We start from the raw sequence: 17,119 nt of genomic DNA on the forward strand, positions 1-17,119 counted from the left end.
TCCTGGACCCACATGGTGGAATGAGACAGCCAGCTGTACAGGCTGCCCTTTGAATTCCACCTGTGCTCTGGAGGCACATCCACACACATGTACACACGTGTAAAAATCAATCAGGCAATCAATGTATTTTATTTATTTATTTATTTTTTTGAGACAGAGTTTCTCTGTGACTTTGGAGGCTGTCCTAGCACTCGCTTATGTAGACCAGGCTGGTCTCAAACTCACAGAGATCCGCCTGCCTCTGCCTCCCAAGTGCTGGGATTAAAGGCGTGTGCCACCATTGCCCGGCTGAGGTCACTATTTTTATATTTTCAAGTTTTGCCTATGTTCATGAGTATTTACTTAGGATATATTGTAAAGAAATTCTCCACATATTAACGTGTAGATCTCTCTGACATCCCTATGACTGCATTCTCTGTGGAAGGTGAAGCAATTTGAATTGTTGCTGACAGTGTGCACCATGTCTCCTTTCTACACAGTATTGCAGTCATATCTTTGCTAATTTATAACTAGATCCAGCTCAGTGGTAGTGTGTTTACCTAACAGACACAGGCCTCTGGTTCAGTACTCAACACTATAAGCATCAACCAAGAAAAACCAATAGGCTTTGCTAATTTAGCGAGTGAGTACTTCTGTGTGGTTTACATTTGTATATCATCGATCATTTAATAACTGTCCATGAGTACAAGATCTGCTCCCACTTTGTACTAGCTCCAAAGGAATAATTGAACACAGGAAGACACATTGTGAACAACATGACTGTTAGTGTGGTCCTGGTCCCTCGCACTTTCAAAAAGTGATGGAATCTTCAGTAGCACTGGGTGGGATTGCTCTGAAAGATACCAGCACTTCTCCACTGGCTTCTGCCAATTTATGATCTATGAAACAAACAAAAAAAGATAACAAAACACCTTTTATTGGCTCTTTTTGTCTTCTAAGCATTTCCAGATCATTTTTTGCTTTTTTAAAAGGCTAGTTGTTGTCATTTTAATTTGGATAAACTTTTGGTTAAAGATATGTTTTTCAATAAGCTTCACTAGCAGGACATTAATGCTGATTTCTACCTGATTTCCTCTATCTTTCCATATACCCCCCCCCCAAATTTAAATAGAGATTGGTCCTGGCTCATTACCACTCTCACATCACCAGGGAAAAGCAAGTTATCAAGATAATTATGCATAAATGGAACTAAGAAAAAATTAAGTATGATGAAGCACAGAAAGCTATACAGTTTAAAGGGATTTGTTCTTAAGAACTGGGATTACTAAATTGCATTGGTTGACTCCAACTCCTAAGTTAAAGTGATGCTTCTACCTCATTCTCCTGAGTACTTGGGACTCAAGTGTGTATCACCAAGTCTGGCTACTGATGGTGGTTTTATGTGAGATGGTCTGAAAATTTCTACCTCAAAATAAAGTGTAAGTAGAATGTAAATGGGGCGAGAGGAACTCAACATTCTGCTCAGAAACACAGGCACAACACTCCAAACACTGAGCACAGCAGAGAAAAGCAAAGGCAAAGTGTCTGGACTGGAAATACTTGTAGGGTTCAGGAAAGAAAAAGAATTCAGTGTGCCTGCCCCAGCACGACAAGAGATTGGATGCATTAATTGTAGCATGTGGTTATTTCTTTTAAGTGGAATTGGCATAAAAATTCACCACTTAGTAGTCGATTAAATATATTTGACTAGAAATATGAAGCCATTAAAGGATAATTAAAACTCAGAAAATGTGTATTTTATTTATGCAAATGTGTGTGTCTTCCTGAGTTTATGTGTGCAGGTGCCCATGGAGGTCAGACTATGCTATGTTCCCTGGAACTGATGTTACAAACAGTTTTCTGTCACCTAGTATAAGTTCTGGTAATCAAACGAGTCATTTGCAAGAGAAACACGTATCATATACCACTGAGCAATCTTTCTGACCCAATTACAGACTTTTTAATGTAGAGAAATGTACAATTATCCACATGTAGTCAATATGTGGGTACATACGATGTGACATATAGTTTAAAATACCAGAATATTTGTATCCATCTTTTGACCTTATTTAAATACATGAACAACACTGTAAGTAAAATGTGCACCTCTTTACATGGATTATCTCTACAGAGTAAGATTGCACAGGGACTCACCTTGTAAAAAGTTGTTTTATTTTTTTCCTAATAAACATTAAGTTGAAAATTGAGCATTTCTTGTTTCTGGAGCTTCCTGAAGCTGTTAGGCCCAAATAAAAACAAGAACACTATATTAGTTATAAAACTATTGGCTGATGACTAGGGCTTCTTATTGGCTAGCTCTGTCTTAATTATTAACCCATAACTACTAATCTATGTATTTCTACTTGGTTTATCTTACTGGAGAATGCTGGTGCATCCCTTTTTCCTGGTGCTTACATGGCGAATGTTTCTCAGTCTTCTTCTGCTTACCTTTCCCAGAATTCTCCTTGTCTCACCTATCTTCCTGCTTCATTGGCCAAATAGTGTTTTATTCATCAACTAATAAGAGACACACATATACAAAAGGACATCCCCCTTCAATTTCCATTTTGGAAAAATCTACAACAAGCTATGTAAATATAAGCATTATTCATGCACATTTAGGAATAATTTTCACTATGCTTAATCTGAGATTTGTTGACAGCTTCAAGTAGAGAAAAAATGTTTTTGCATGATGAAAATATTAGCCCTTATCAAGAAAAAATGAATAGGAAGTTTTAGTTAAATTTACCTTTATAAAAGAGAAGAAAATCTATTCCAAGTTGTACTGATAGAAACAATGGTCAAGATTTTCTATGGCCTGATAATAGAAATGGATCTTAAATCAGGCTGGACATGGTTTAAGGCACCAGTGCACAACAGACCTGAGTCGGCATAGGACAAAATGTCTGATCTTTGTCAATCAGAGATGTACATTTCAGTGTCCTGTATGATATGTAGCCACCAAAGATTTCAAGTTAGAAATCTAAAGAACAGAAACGTGCAAAAGGAGTGCATGAAAGGTAAAATCTGGAGCAATAGAGACTGTCAATCTCATAACTTTAGGAGTCTGTGTTCTTTTGAAAAAGTCTAGAGTCCTGAACTCCAGGTCTGTTGTGAAGACACTGCTGTAGACTGGGACATGTTTTGTCTCTGTGTTTCCCCTGCTTAGGTTTCTGCAGTTGACCAGTGCGCCTGATAATGGTCACATTTGATCTCACTATAGTAATGTTGCGAAAGGGATTTTAGTTCTGTTTGTGAACACGAGTGTTTCTGGGATGATAGGACTTGGATCCCTTTGTTTTTTTTTTTTTTTTTTTTTTTTTTTTAAAGGCAATAGTCATCTTGGATGAACCCCTAGGGTCTTGTGCAGATGCTTCACTAGAACCTCAATAAACAGAAGCCCAATTTGGCCAGCAAAACCTGCAGTCAGTCACATAGAGTGGAGTTGATTTTATTTCCACAGATTGATGTTCTTTTGGCTTCACACAGGTTTACTGGCCGTTGGATTTGTACAGAACTTGTACAGATTTGTACAGAAGAATACAGAGAACATGTACTGATATTTGACTTCTACTTGGCAGATGAGAATCTGTCTAGCTTACTGCATGGCATAATTTAGTGACAGAACAAAGGTTGGACATGTTTTAGATACACAATAGTAATATTGTGGGACTATCCTGCTGAGTCAAGCTGAAAGAGACCAACAAGACCTTCCTGAGCCTTCCTGAGGCACAGACATTTTATGTCTTCAGGGGTTTGTTATCTGTGGTATGGCTGAGCCCCTTCTGCATCAAGCACAGACACTCTGATAGTTCATGAGTCAATGCAAGCTTTCAATCTAATAACACTGTTTGATTCGACTTAGTTCACCATTAGATTAACCTGCATTAGAATTTTCCATTTGTCTTTTTATTGGTATATATTCATTCTACAGAGTCATAAGCTTCCTAGGGACATTTTAATGCAAGTGTATAATATAGTTTGAAAAAAATTGTCTCTCCAAACCCTTTTTTTTAAACCCTCTTTGTCTTTCAAATTGGCCCCCTTTCTCAGACAATATAGCTGGGCATAGTGCACATGGCTTTATTCCGAGCTCGTGGGAGGTAATCACTGTGAGTTCAAGGCCATCTTTGTCTATATAGTGAGTACCAAGACAGCCAGAGGTACATAGAAAGACCCTGTCTTGGGGGAGATGTATTCCAATTAGGCCTGTTTATTTCCCTAGACAGTTTCATGGCATATACACACATGAATGATTTTATATACCTACACAAAGTCTAGGATCTTACATCTTGTATTATTGACAAGTGATTCTTGAAAGTCCAAAATATATAGGGGCACAAAAGATTCTTAGTGAAATAATTTTATCAGATCTGAACAAATCTAAATCATATTCAAGGCCTGCATCAATTGTACTTTTAAGATTTTATAGCAAAGACAATGAAAAGACAAGTCCATAGTGATGACCACACCTGCTGAACACACGCATGCATACGCACCACCCAATAACTCAACTCTAAAGCCAACAAAGGTGGAGCAACACAGTAAAAGGTGGAAATATCTTTACCTTCAATCTGTTGCTATGAACTTGCATCTTAGGTTTCAGAGATCAGGAAGGCAAATAATTCCCCCCCAGAATGATATGATTAATAATTAGATCTTTGAAATGATAGGTAGCTGCTAAAGAAGATCATCAGAAATACACAGAGAAAAGAGCTTCCTGGATTCGTTTATGTGCTCTTCTCTGACATAACTTTAACAATGAGGCCAAATCTGGCTGAAGGCCATGTGGATGAAAGACTGGTCAGACTGGCATTTTCATCTTCATTCTCAGTGGTGTGTATTAGGAAATACAGTCTCTTCTTCTAAGACTCATTTTTGTATTAACACTTGGCAGTAGATATGGTAATGGTGAAGGAGGAAGAGGAGGAGGAGGAGGAGGAGCAGGAGGAGGAGAAGGAGGAGGAGGAGGAGGAGGAGGAGGAGGAGGAGGAGGAAGAAGGATAAATATAATTCACTGGTGTTCATTGTGAGGTCAATAAACATTACTTTTCAATGAAAGTATTAATGAAACCACAAATTTGAAGGAAAAGTCAAGATGATTGGAAGTGGATGTTCAATGTCATTGGCCTGTTATTTCAAAGACTTCCACAAATAAATTATTTTTCTTTTAACGTATCTTACATTTTGATTAAATAACTAGCTTTTATTTCAATGTATACCTTCATATTTGTTTTAAAATTATAAATACAAAGACCTTTGGAGAATACATTGAGTGACTAAAATCCAATATTAAAAAAAAAATACAGATTTAAAACTACAAGGACAATTCTGGCAGAAGAGTAAATAGTTTGGGAAAATGAGATGGGAAATATTTAAGATACTTAACATTGATTTCAATGAAGTATTTCTGCCAGTCAATGTCTCAGAACACGAGTCCTGGCTCCATTAAAAATAGAGTCCCAGCAGCAGGCATTTGTTAAATCTTTACATGCATGGAGAAATTCTAGCATTGGCTTAGTCCTGATTATGAGCAGAGAACATGACTCTAGACCTCTCCTCCTTGATTTCAAGCCCTGTCTTTATGAGTACCATCCTTGTGATTTCTGTGCTACTTCCTTCCTCAGTTCCCCAGCCTACAAGACTGGATAGACATTAAAAGTGATCTAATAAAATGAGTCTCTTATCACTTTCTCAGATCAAATGAGATAAATTACCTCGACACTTCACTAAATGCTTAAATGTGATGACTATTATTAGAGATTTGATATCCATTGCGATTCAAGAACCACAAGGAATATGTTATGCATCTAACAACTCCTCTGGTAAAATGAGGAACATAAGAGAATGCCCCCCACCACCCAGAGGCACTCGGTTCTCTGAGGAAGAAGACACCTATCTCTTACACAGTGATGTGTGTCCTATGGAGGAGGTGATGCTCCCACAGATGCATAGGGGAAGCAGTGAACAGAGTTAGGAGGATGAGTTTCAGGACCTATACCCCCAAACTCCTGGGGTGCCAGTGTCTGTCTAGGAGGAGAGGCTCCTGTGACACACAGTCATTGAGGCTCACCAACCAGATAAAATCCTCCCTAATATCTTTCTAATATTGTTTGCTGGTAAGAACAGGTGAGGAGCAGGGGTACAGGTGAAGGAGCCAAGAAGGACAGAGGGACCCCAGGTACAAAAGAACAGTCAAGGAATCCTATCCAACTACTCAAGACTCTGGTCACACCCAGGCTGGGGCTAGACACCTACCTCACTATGACCTCAAGCCAAGTATTTAGCTGACCTCTATCTCACTTCTCTTCTGTAACTCATTCTCAGGCAAACAAAACAAACAAACAAACAAAACCCCAAATCTCCAAACCAAAAAAAAAAAAAAAACAAGCCAACCCCCCCAAAAAACAAAACCAAACTAAACCAACCAACCAACCAAAAAAAATAAATGAAACAAAACTCTCCCAAAAAACCTCCCCAATACCAAAACAAACAAAAACACAAAACTAAACCATATTTACTTACAGTAGCATAAAGTGCAGTCTTTTCTTCAAGTGTAGTCATGGGTTTAGAAGAAACCCCAAATAGTAAAGGAAGAAATTGAGGACTTGGGTGGACTCTCCTTCTAAAGGGGCCTCACCAGGAGCATCTAAGGGCAGAGCTCTGACCGGTGTGATGGACTTGCTTTTGCAGGTGAAGACTTCCTTGTCACCCTTTGAATCCAGATCCTTCCCTACAGACAAAACAAAAATAATGACCCAGGGAATGGGGCCTGGCGGTGATGCAGTTATAACACTCTAGAGAAAAGTGAAGAATATGCCAATTAGGGACCAATGCCACCATTTCCCATGTCTCTTTGCTTTATAGTAGTCCCACAGGAAGAGTATATGTGGTTGCCTGGGATTAGTTGATAATGAGGATTAGTCAGAAGCTAGATTCTGGTTCAGAAGAAAAAAATCTAATCTTGTCATAAGTTAATATCTGTTAACACATATTTTATCAGTCTTTACTTCCCCTCTCCAGTGTCACCTGTGGTGGTGAATGCCTCTTTATGAGGAGTCCCATGGACCCTGGTAAAACACCATCAGAGAAATAGATTTTTCACAGTGGAGGAGATGATATAAAATAACTCACACACTTCTCAAATCACAAGCACACTTTAAGTTGACACTCATCAATACCTCACCTATCTTTTTATTTTATTTATGTATCTGACATTCAGAATATCTATGAATTCATTCCAATCTTGAGAGTCTTTGGATAAAATGAGTCTTGTCCACTATCTTAATCACTGTTCTGTTGCTGTGAAGAGACACCATGACCAAGTCATCTCTTATGAAAGAGAGCATGCAAATGGTGCTTACTTATAGTTTCAGAGGTTTAGTCCATTGTCATCATGGCGGGAAGCATGAATGCATACAGACAGACATGGTGCTGGAGAAGTAGCTGAGATTTTACATCCTGATCTATAGGAAGAGAATGAGCTTTTGAACCTCAAAGCCCAACCCCAGTGGCATACTTCCCTCAACAAAGTCATACTTCTTAAGCTTTCTAATCCTTTCAAATAGTGCCTCTCCCTTGTGACTAAGCATTCGGATAAATGAGCCTATGGGGACATTTTTGTTCAAACCACATCACCCACCCATTAAGCGGTAAAGTCGAAGGATTATAAAAATTTCCAGTTTTTACTCCTGACACATAAACACATAATTTATTTCTTAAACTGTGATTGAAGAAGCAACTTGAAATTAAAATGACATCTGTCATCTTCTGTAGAGCATAAAGTATTTAATAGGAAGCCAATGGGTTATTTCTGATTGTAAATAATCAATTTAGCTAATAGAATAGCTGGCCTCCGACCTCATTGTTGAAATTGCTCTCAGCTTCTTTCAGGTTTCCTACATAAAACTCCCATTCTTGGGGACAGGGATGTCTCCTACTCTTTTACAGGCTTCTGGGACCCTACTCTTTATACTGTGTCATTTTACCCAGCCTTAATGCATGGAGAGGGGCTTAGTGTTACTATGACTTGATATGCCGTGTTCCGTTGATACTCCTGTGAGATCTGCTGTTTCCTAAACAGAAACGGAGGAGTGGATTGGGTGATAGGAACAGAAGGGGATGGCTGAGAGTGGCTGGGAGCAGAGAAGGGAAGGGGAACAGCAGCCAGGATGTAAAATAAATAAATAAGTTTATTTATTTACTTATTTAGAAAAGAATATATGAGACTCATATTTGCAGTTTTCAGTAAATAAAGTAGTTCTCCAGTCTTCAAACTAACAAAACAAAAAACCCAAACCTCCCACTCCTAACTTACTCCTGACTTCAAAGTCCCAATCCATGGGGCTATAGTGATGGCTTCTGTGGGATAATCCTTCTGTACGCTGTGGAAATGTGTTGCTCTCATTGTTAATAACAAGCTGGTTGGCCAATAGCTAGGCAGAGTTTTTGGAGCAGAGAGAATGCTGGGAAGAAGGGTGGCATCTGAGGAGTCACCAGCAGAGGAAAGAGGAGATGAACATGTCTTGCTGAAAAAATATTCTACCACCATGTTGTAGAATGTAGATAAGAAATATGGGTTCATTTAAGTTGTAAGAGCTAGTTAACAAGCCTAAGCTATTGGCCGAACATTTATAATTGATAATAAGTCTCTGAATTGGTATTTGGGAGTGACTGCTGGTACACAGAAAAACTGCCTACAGATGACTCCACAGTTAAGAGCACTCATTGGCTGCTCTTCCAGAGGACCTAGGTTCAATTCCTAGCACCTACATACTGACATACAACTTCCTATAACTCCACTTCCAGAGAATCTGAGGCTTTATTATGGCCTCCATAGTCATAGACATACATTCAAGGAATAAACAAATATGTATAAAAATTAATGTCTTAGTTGTTCATCATACTCATGAAGACATTTGCAATTATCTCTGCTTTTATTGGCCTTTAATTTGCTAGAAGGCAGTTAGTAAGATTCAAGAGTGTTCTCAGTGACTTTTTGATAATGTCTCACTGTGTAGCCCTGGCTGGCCTGGAAAATTTTTGTTTTTTTTTACTTTTCATGATTTTTCTTGTTACTCCTTCTGTGGTGGTTTGAAAGAAAATGGGCCCCATAGGTACCTAGGGAATGGAACTATTAGGAGGTGTGTCATTGTTGGAGTGGGTTTGGCTTTGTTGGAGGTAGTGCATCACTAGAGGGTGGACTTTGAGGTCTCAAATGCTGAATTCAGGTCTAGGGTGACATTCACTTCCTGCTGCCTGCGGATCAAGATGTAGAACTCTCAGCTTTCTCTAGCAGCATGTCTGCCTGCGTGACACCAGGCTTCCCACTGTGATGATAGTGGACTAAGCCTCTGAACTGTATGACAGACCCAATTAAATATTTTCCTTATAAGAGTTGCTATGGTCATGGTGTCTCTTCATGGCAGCAAAGCCCTAAGACACTTACCTACAAGGAATTAAAAATAATAAATTTGACTTATTATCTCTCAGAAAGGACTAAAGATATTGTTTTGTGTCTTTACCAAATCAAGTAAATGAAATTAACAAAATTTTAAGTCTTCTTTTGATGACTATACAATGACCCCAAGAAGCCTACTGTGGACACACAAGGGGTCATAAAATGGTCCTAGTTTTGCATGGAATAAAATGCTTTAATGGTCTAATGTGGCAGTGAACTTCATGAACCACAATACCAACCTACCAGGAAAGATGAGCCTCCTCATGTCACAGTGCCATGGCTGTTATGGGATAACTATCTGACTGAACTTGCCCTGCTCTGTGGGAGACACCTGAAGCCTGGTACTGAAAACTTGGTCAAAAAGATCCTGACTGCAGAGTGCATAGTCCCTAAAAGAGAACTTACTACCATTTGCTTAGCTATATTGACATCCATTTTTATAACTATAGACAAAATACCAGCCACCTTCACTCATAATCAGAATAAACTTCTTTTTACACTCAGTTACAAGTGCAGAAATTCTCGGCTACAAAGGTTGCTGAGAGAAAGAGACAGACCACCATCTTAAGGTTCCGGAAATGTCACAGAAGAAGGGCTGCAAAAGTGTAAGAGCCGGAATGTAGGGAGGTGGAGCTTTATCTTCAGGACATGATGCAGCATTTGCAGCCATGAGCTCATAGCAGCTGCACTTCCCTGCACTGGGCCCCTACAGGACCAATCCTGGCAGCAGCCATTAATAGATGGGAGAGGAGCTCATGAGGACCTAATTGCCCCTGTTGACCTATGGGCTACTGAAAGATGATGGTGGAAGAGTAATCGGTAGTGTCATATCTCTCCCCACTGGTGAGCCTTCCCGGCTCTATTAGACAGCTTCATGCTCATGTTCGTGCAGGTGGCCCTGGTTAAAGTCAACGGGTTTCAAAAATTTAACAAGAAAAAAAGAAGACAAATAGCAAAACTTGAAAATTACCTAAATAAGCCGGGCAGTGGTGGTGCACGCCTTTAATCCCAGCACTTGGGAGGCAGAGGCAGGCAGATCTCTGTGAGTTCAAGGCCAGCCTGGTCTACAAAGCTACGCAGAAAAACCCTGTCTCCAAAAAACAAAAACAGAAAATAAAATTACAAAATAAATGAAATAATATTTTGTCAAATTTACTATTTAAAACTTAATTTGTATCAGCTGTTCCTTTGTTTTGTTAGATTAATTAATAGACGAATGCAAAGGACCACCAATGGACATTTACACTCCATAGGCCACGGAATCAGGATCCGCAATGGATGTTTACAGTCCATAGGACATGGAATCCTGTTAAGCTTTAGAAGTGATCTGGAGGGAAGACTCTTCAGTCCAGAGTGGCGTCTAAGTGATAATTGAGTCTTTATCTTCTCTTAATGGCCCTGATTCCCTTTTGTCCTCCTGAGTTCAAATGATGGACTGTCATACTAAGAGGAACTAGACTAGATTATAAATCTGGGGGAGGGGGGTCCGTCATCAAGGTTTATCCCCGTGACCCATTGGATTAGCTACTTGTTTTTTAGACAAGTTTTTATGAGAGTATATCCACACCCATTCACCCACATGTTACCTACGGATGCCTTCACCAGAGATGGGTTATGACAAGGATACAGTCCTCAAACTCATGAACTTTCTTTCTCAGTTTACAGAAAAGTTGGGTTGGTCTAGAGTTTGACTCCTTAAACTTTTCCCACTTGTGATTCATTTGTGTTTGGAAACTTTTATGTGACTCACGTGAATAGGTGCATAGGACAGTTACATAAATCAAACAAGTGCTTATAAGCAATCAAAAGAAATTTATTCTATTTGGGGGAACATATATATATTTACCATTTACTAAACTCGGAAGCAAATTTGCCTATTAATTATATAGATTCTTTTTTACATAAAGAGTTGAGTTTTGGGGTATTTGATAGATACCACAGGACACAGAACTCTTCAACATTTTTTGAGAGTTGAACAATATCTGTTGGGTATGAAATGGTATATTATGGCAATGTAATTCACATTTTCTTGTTGACTAATGGTGATGAGCCCCAGTCCTTGTGTTTGTCAACTCTTGTGCTTATATTGAGAAGTCAATTCAACTTCTTTGCTCCGTTTTTTTGTAAATTTTTATATATTATTCATTTGAAAGCTTTTCATATACTAGGTATTATGAGATGGACATGGTGTTGAAAACTTCTTAGCTCCTTACTATAGAGGCAGATGTAGGAGGATGGCTTCAAGTGTGAGGTCCGATTGTTCTACATAGTTAGAGTCTGCTTCAAAAACAAACAAAAATTGGTATAAATCTTACCAGTTGGTCTATAACCTCATGTTTCATTTCTTAATTATGAATTTGCATATGAAAGAAGTCTATTACTAGGAAGGTAGGCATTTTTTATACTTATTGGGGTTTTTTGTGCCTTTTCTGTGAATGTATTTGTACTAAGTAATTAAGGCATTCATGTATTTTTCCGCTATCAACAGTTTTACATGTTCTTCAGTTTTTAAATGAGAGTGCGTAATATTCCATTGTGAAGAGAAGAAAATGACAGGCACCACATTTTACAAAGGGTAGCGCCTACCATCCTTAGAACGTTTCTCACACATGCCTTCCCTTCCACAGAATCCTTTTCAAGACACCTTTGACCTCAGCATTCCTCAGGCTGTAGATCAGGGGGTTCAGCATGGGGTTGAAAAGGCTGTAAAACAAGGAAAGAATCTTCTGTTGCTCCTCGGGGTGCTGAGACTTGGGGGCCATGTACATGACAATGGCACTGCCAAAGAAGAGCCCAACCACACAGAGGTGGGAGGAGCAGGTGGAGAAGGCCTTTCTGCGGCCTTCCCCTGACTGGATCCTCAGGATGGCCACCAGGATGCGTGTGGAGGAGACCAGCACCAAGCATAACGGGCCCACTAAGATGAACACACAAGTTGCAAAGATGACAATTTGGTTGAGTGTTGTGTCAGCGCAGGCCAGCTTGAGGACAGACAGAATTTCACAGAAGAAGTGATTGACTTCATGAGGTCCACAGAAGGGCAGCCTCAGGATGAGGACCAAATGGACCAGATCCAGAAATAAACTGAAGCCCCAGGAAGCAGCAGCCAGGGCAGTGCACACTCTCCAGCTCATGATGACAGTGTAGTGCAGCGGGTGGCAGATGGCAACAAACCGATCATAGGACATTGCTGCCAAAATCAAGCACTCTGTAGCTGCAAAGGCCAAATACAAGAATGTCTGCAGGATACATGGAACAAAGGAGATGGATTTTTTCTGGGTCACAAGGTTGGCTAGCATCTTGGGGACATTGTTGGAAGCATAGGACATGTCAAGGATGGCCAGGTGTGAGAGGAAGAAATACATGGGGGTGTGCAGCCTAGGGACCATGGATATCATTCCAAAGATGACCCCATTCCCCAGTAGGGTGAACGTATAAAAGACAGAAAAAATCACAAAGAGAAAGTAATCCAAAGTGGGACCAACTTGGAATCCTAGCAGAGTAATCTCTGTGATCCATGTCTGATTGCTTCCCATCCTCTTGTGGCAACGACAAGACTTGATTCAAGATGAAAAGATAAGCACTGTGGAGCAAAGTTACAACAGCGTTAATGACTGTTACAGGGAAAGTATTCAGAAAAGTATCACTGAAGAGGGATTTCCTAAGATTTATCTTCTGGTAATTTACAAGAACTAATGTAGTGTGAGTAAAAATGTTGATGGAGTGATAGAAAACACACACACACACACACACACACACGCATGCACAGACACATACATACACACATGCACATACACACACAGAACATATACACATACAATACACACAGACACACATACATACACACACATACATAAACACACACACACACACACACACACACATACACACCTACATACACATACACACATACACACATTTTATGTATAACAAAATGCTAACCCAATAGGTTCTATTTTAATGTATCCTGTATGAGAGGACACATTACATACATGCACACATGTATTATTTTGGACAATTCCTCTGTTCTTACTTCCCTTTCTGGTGTGTGTCCTGGTCATTTATATAGCTTGCAGAGTAAGGTGATTTGGGTACCGTTGCTAGGTTGCCCTTTTAGGCAGTTTTTGAAGTGATTGACATCCCTGGTTCTTCATGGACATGCCCACACCAGCGTATCCCCTCTCTCAAGTTTTCCACTCATGCATTTCAGATAGGAAATTTATTTTAAGTAAATGATGATTTTTCTAGTTTTATTAAAGTCATGTATGACCTGCCTTTCCAGCAGGTTGCCAGTACTCCCACAAGTACCTTCACGCACCTGTGCATGTTCTAGTGGTTCTAAATGTAAGGGTTTTCTTCACCTCTTCGTCTGCACTTGTTGCTGTTGTTCATGCATAGCCCAAAGAATTCCTTGTCTGTATGTGTGGGCACAGGCAAATATCTCAAATACCATTTAACTTGAGATTTGCACAGTGTTTACAAATGAGAGACTTAAAAAGGAAAAGCATTGGCAGAGCTTGCAGTAAAGATTATTGCTCCTTGATGACTGGGTTCTGACTGACTCATTTGATTGTGTTATATATAGTGGTAAGTCTCAGAGCTGATCTTAATTTCCACTATGACAGAATTTATTGTTTATACGATTTTGTTGGAGCCAGTGAGATTGCTCAGTGAGTACAAGCATTTGCAGCCAAGCCTGATGGTCTAGTTCCATGCCCAGAACCCACACGGTGGAAAGAGACGCCCAACTCCCTCACGTTTTCATTCTGGTGTCCACACTTGCACCATTGCACACGCACACAAACGTGCGTGTACACACACAGATGCATACACTTAGTAAACATGTAAATTTAGGGGGAACGACATTGTAACAGCTTTGTCAGCATAAAGTATCATGAAATTCTCTGATCTCTTTCTTCCTCATCAGCTGTTGCCATGACAGCAGTTGTGTAGGTTCAAAGCATCCTGAAAAGATCAGAAGAGGAAAAAAATTGAACTGAGGGTTGATCTTTCTTGAGAGGTCTCTGTAGAAGTTCTGAGGCTTGTTTAGCCATCAGAGTGAAACAAGGGACATGAAAGGGATAGGTGACAAAGCCGCTTAACAAAATCATGACTAGTTTTGTCTATTTTCATTAATATGCTGATTTTAATTTTTTTGGAATCATAATATTGGAATGACCCTGCCAGGGGCTGGGGCTTGTAAAATTTGGGTGTCAGATCACCTGGCCTTTTATTGAAGCATTGTGGTTATTTGCATTTAGGGACATCAATTGTAGATTAATTTGAGCCAATTTTCTCTTGCAGCAAACACATATAAAATATTACGACTCTATAAAAGTACAAGAGCAACTTGTACAACTTACATTTACAGGAACTATGTGAGCAACTGATTTTAGTTTTTAAATTATGTGAAAGTTTAATATCTATTGATTATACTCAAACTATCTAAATGTTTATAGCAAACTATAGATACACACACACACACACACACACACACACACACACACACGTATATCCTAAAATGGATATATAACTATAGACATTTCAGCTATCATTTTCACCTAATAGACTAAGAATTTCATTTGTTAAAAACCCATATAAAATACGTTGCAAGTGCATGAAGGTAGTGAAGCATTTTATTTACCAACTTACTTGACATTTTCAAAAATTCTTGGTTTATCTTTTTCTCATATTTATTGCATCAAGAGTGTTACAAACATAGGCGCTTTTCCAGCTGATGATTTCCTGAGGGCATACTCTAAAATGAAAGGCATATAAGCATCTCAAAGTTTGTAATTATCTGTTGCCTGTTGCTCTCCAGAAAATATAAATTTCATAAAGCATTATAAATATAAATTTTATGGGTTTCCTGATTGTGTGAATATCATCAGTACTAAGGGCCATCAGTAGTAAGTGTTCTTAGTTATGGAAGGTAGGTTCAGGACCAGAAAACTTTACAGTTTCTGGGATCTCAGTGATTTTCTTAGCAAGGAGAAGCTGAAAGGTTTTTGGACCCTTAGAGCACATCTAGTGTTCAGGGTTGTTGACTTTCTTCTCTGCCACAGTCTGACAAAACCAAGAATAATGTTGGGGTGTGCATGGAGAGGTCTAGAGGAGTAGGGGCACTGTGGCCACCAATGGCGTAGGCAGTGACCTTGGTGATATATTCAGGCTTCTCATAATAAGCAAAGACTGAGGGCCAGAAGAAGGCCAGTCATCAAGGGTAGCCAAAGACACTAAAGATGTCATCCACTTTTAAATTCTTCCTCCCCAGCTGCAACCCCCTCTTATAGTAAATAGATCACGTTGACTTACGGTGGTGTGCTTTGTGAGGTTCTCTTCAAATATAGCCTTGGTCTAAGAAGAAACTTTAAGGAGAGGAGGAGATAATCTGTCATAGTTTCCTCTTGAAAGGAGCCTCCTGAAGAGGCAAACCCAAACTCACAATTCCCCAATCTCAGTGGGATATCTGCTGCTGCAAGCTTCAGCTCCTCTCATCTGTTTAAAATCAATTGCTGCCTTCACACATAAACACTGAGAGAGGGACCGTGAGCATGTGGCATTGCAACTTGCATGTTGTCACAAGAGAACTAAAGAATTAGCTATATTTTTATCAGCAGTCAAAGTAATGACTCTTGAATGTTTGTTCTTACTATTCTCATGGGATCTATTTTAAAGTGTTATCTTGGGATTGGGTGAGGTCAGGATTTCTGTAAACTAGTAAAACTAGTTACACATTTACCACACACACACACACACACACACACACACACACACACACACACACACACACACACACACACACACACACACACACCTTAAAATTGGATATACTCAATGGATCCCACAACGTATATTTTATTAATCTTAAATTTCTTTTTTCCTCAATGTTTCCTGTTGGTTGGAAGTAAGGCCTGTAGAATCCTTGGACTTTCATTCTCAGAAGCCATATGACCCCTGTCCACAGAGAAATAGGATCATCCCAGTGGAGAAAATCATATTGGAAAATAATCACTCCATATTGCTCAAATTTTACATATTTTTTTTCCGAGACAGGGTTTCTGTGTGATTTGGAGCCTATCCTGAAACTAGCTCTTGTAGAACAGGCTGGTCTCAAACTCACAGAGATCCTCCTGCCTCTGCTTCCTGAGTGCTGGGATTACCACTGCCCAGCAAATTTTAAATATTTTTGTATAATGTGTTTTCTCCTTTACTTTCTCCCAGATCTTATAGCTTTCTACATTTCTATTTTCACCACCTAAGCAAGGGTCCTACCATTAATAATGAGTCCCCCCTTCTCTCTGGCATTTATTTAATGCCCATTCTTAATTTGCATTCTTACTTGTTGAATTACAGAAGGAACATCAAGAGGAGACTAACATGCGTTATTTCTCTCTATGAGTATCTGTGAGACAGGCGCCCTCTCCTTCTACTTATTTTGTTTTGGTTCCAAATACAGCTCTCTTTTTCCTCATGCAGCATTCTCAGACAGCTCCTAGTCTTGAAATTCTTGCACTTTGCTTCATGTCAGTTTTACCTTGTCTTTGTCATTTGACTTAAGCACAGTACCAATTCTTCAGAGTGCCCATACAGCCTTCCTCAATAATCCCAACTCAAAAAGCTCTCTCCTCAGACCAAAGTCTATGCAGTTTGTAGGCTTCAGGGTTTCACTTAAGCTAT

The 17,119-nt window shown here is 39.4% G+C and overlaps 1 protein-coding gene across 1 annotated transcript; it reads right to left on the reverse strand.

Moving 5' to 3' along the window:
• Window positions 1-12,042: 12,042 nt before the first annotated feature.
• Window positions 12,043-12,975, reverse strand: LOC100761942 (olfactory receptor 2A12). Its single transcript, XM_027389726.1, has one exon. The coding sequence runs from the start codon at window positions 12,973-12,975 to the stop codon at window positions 12,043-12,045; it is 933 nt and encodes a 310-aa protein (XP_027245527.1).
• Between the last annotated feature and the right edge of the window lie 4,144 nt (window positions 12,976-17,119).

The sequence above is a fragment of the Cricetulus griseus genome (genome assembly GCF_003668045.3).
Source record: "Cricetulus griseus strain 17A/GY chromosome 1 unlocalized genomic scaffold, alternate assembly CriGri-PICRH-1.0 chr1_0, whole genome shotgun sequence".
Taxonomy (NCBI): Eukaryota; Metazoa; Chordata; class Mammalia; order Rodentia; family Cricetidae; genus Cricetulus; species Cricetulus griseus.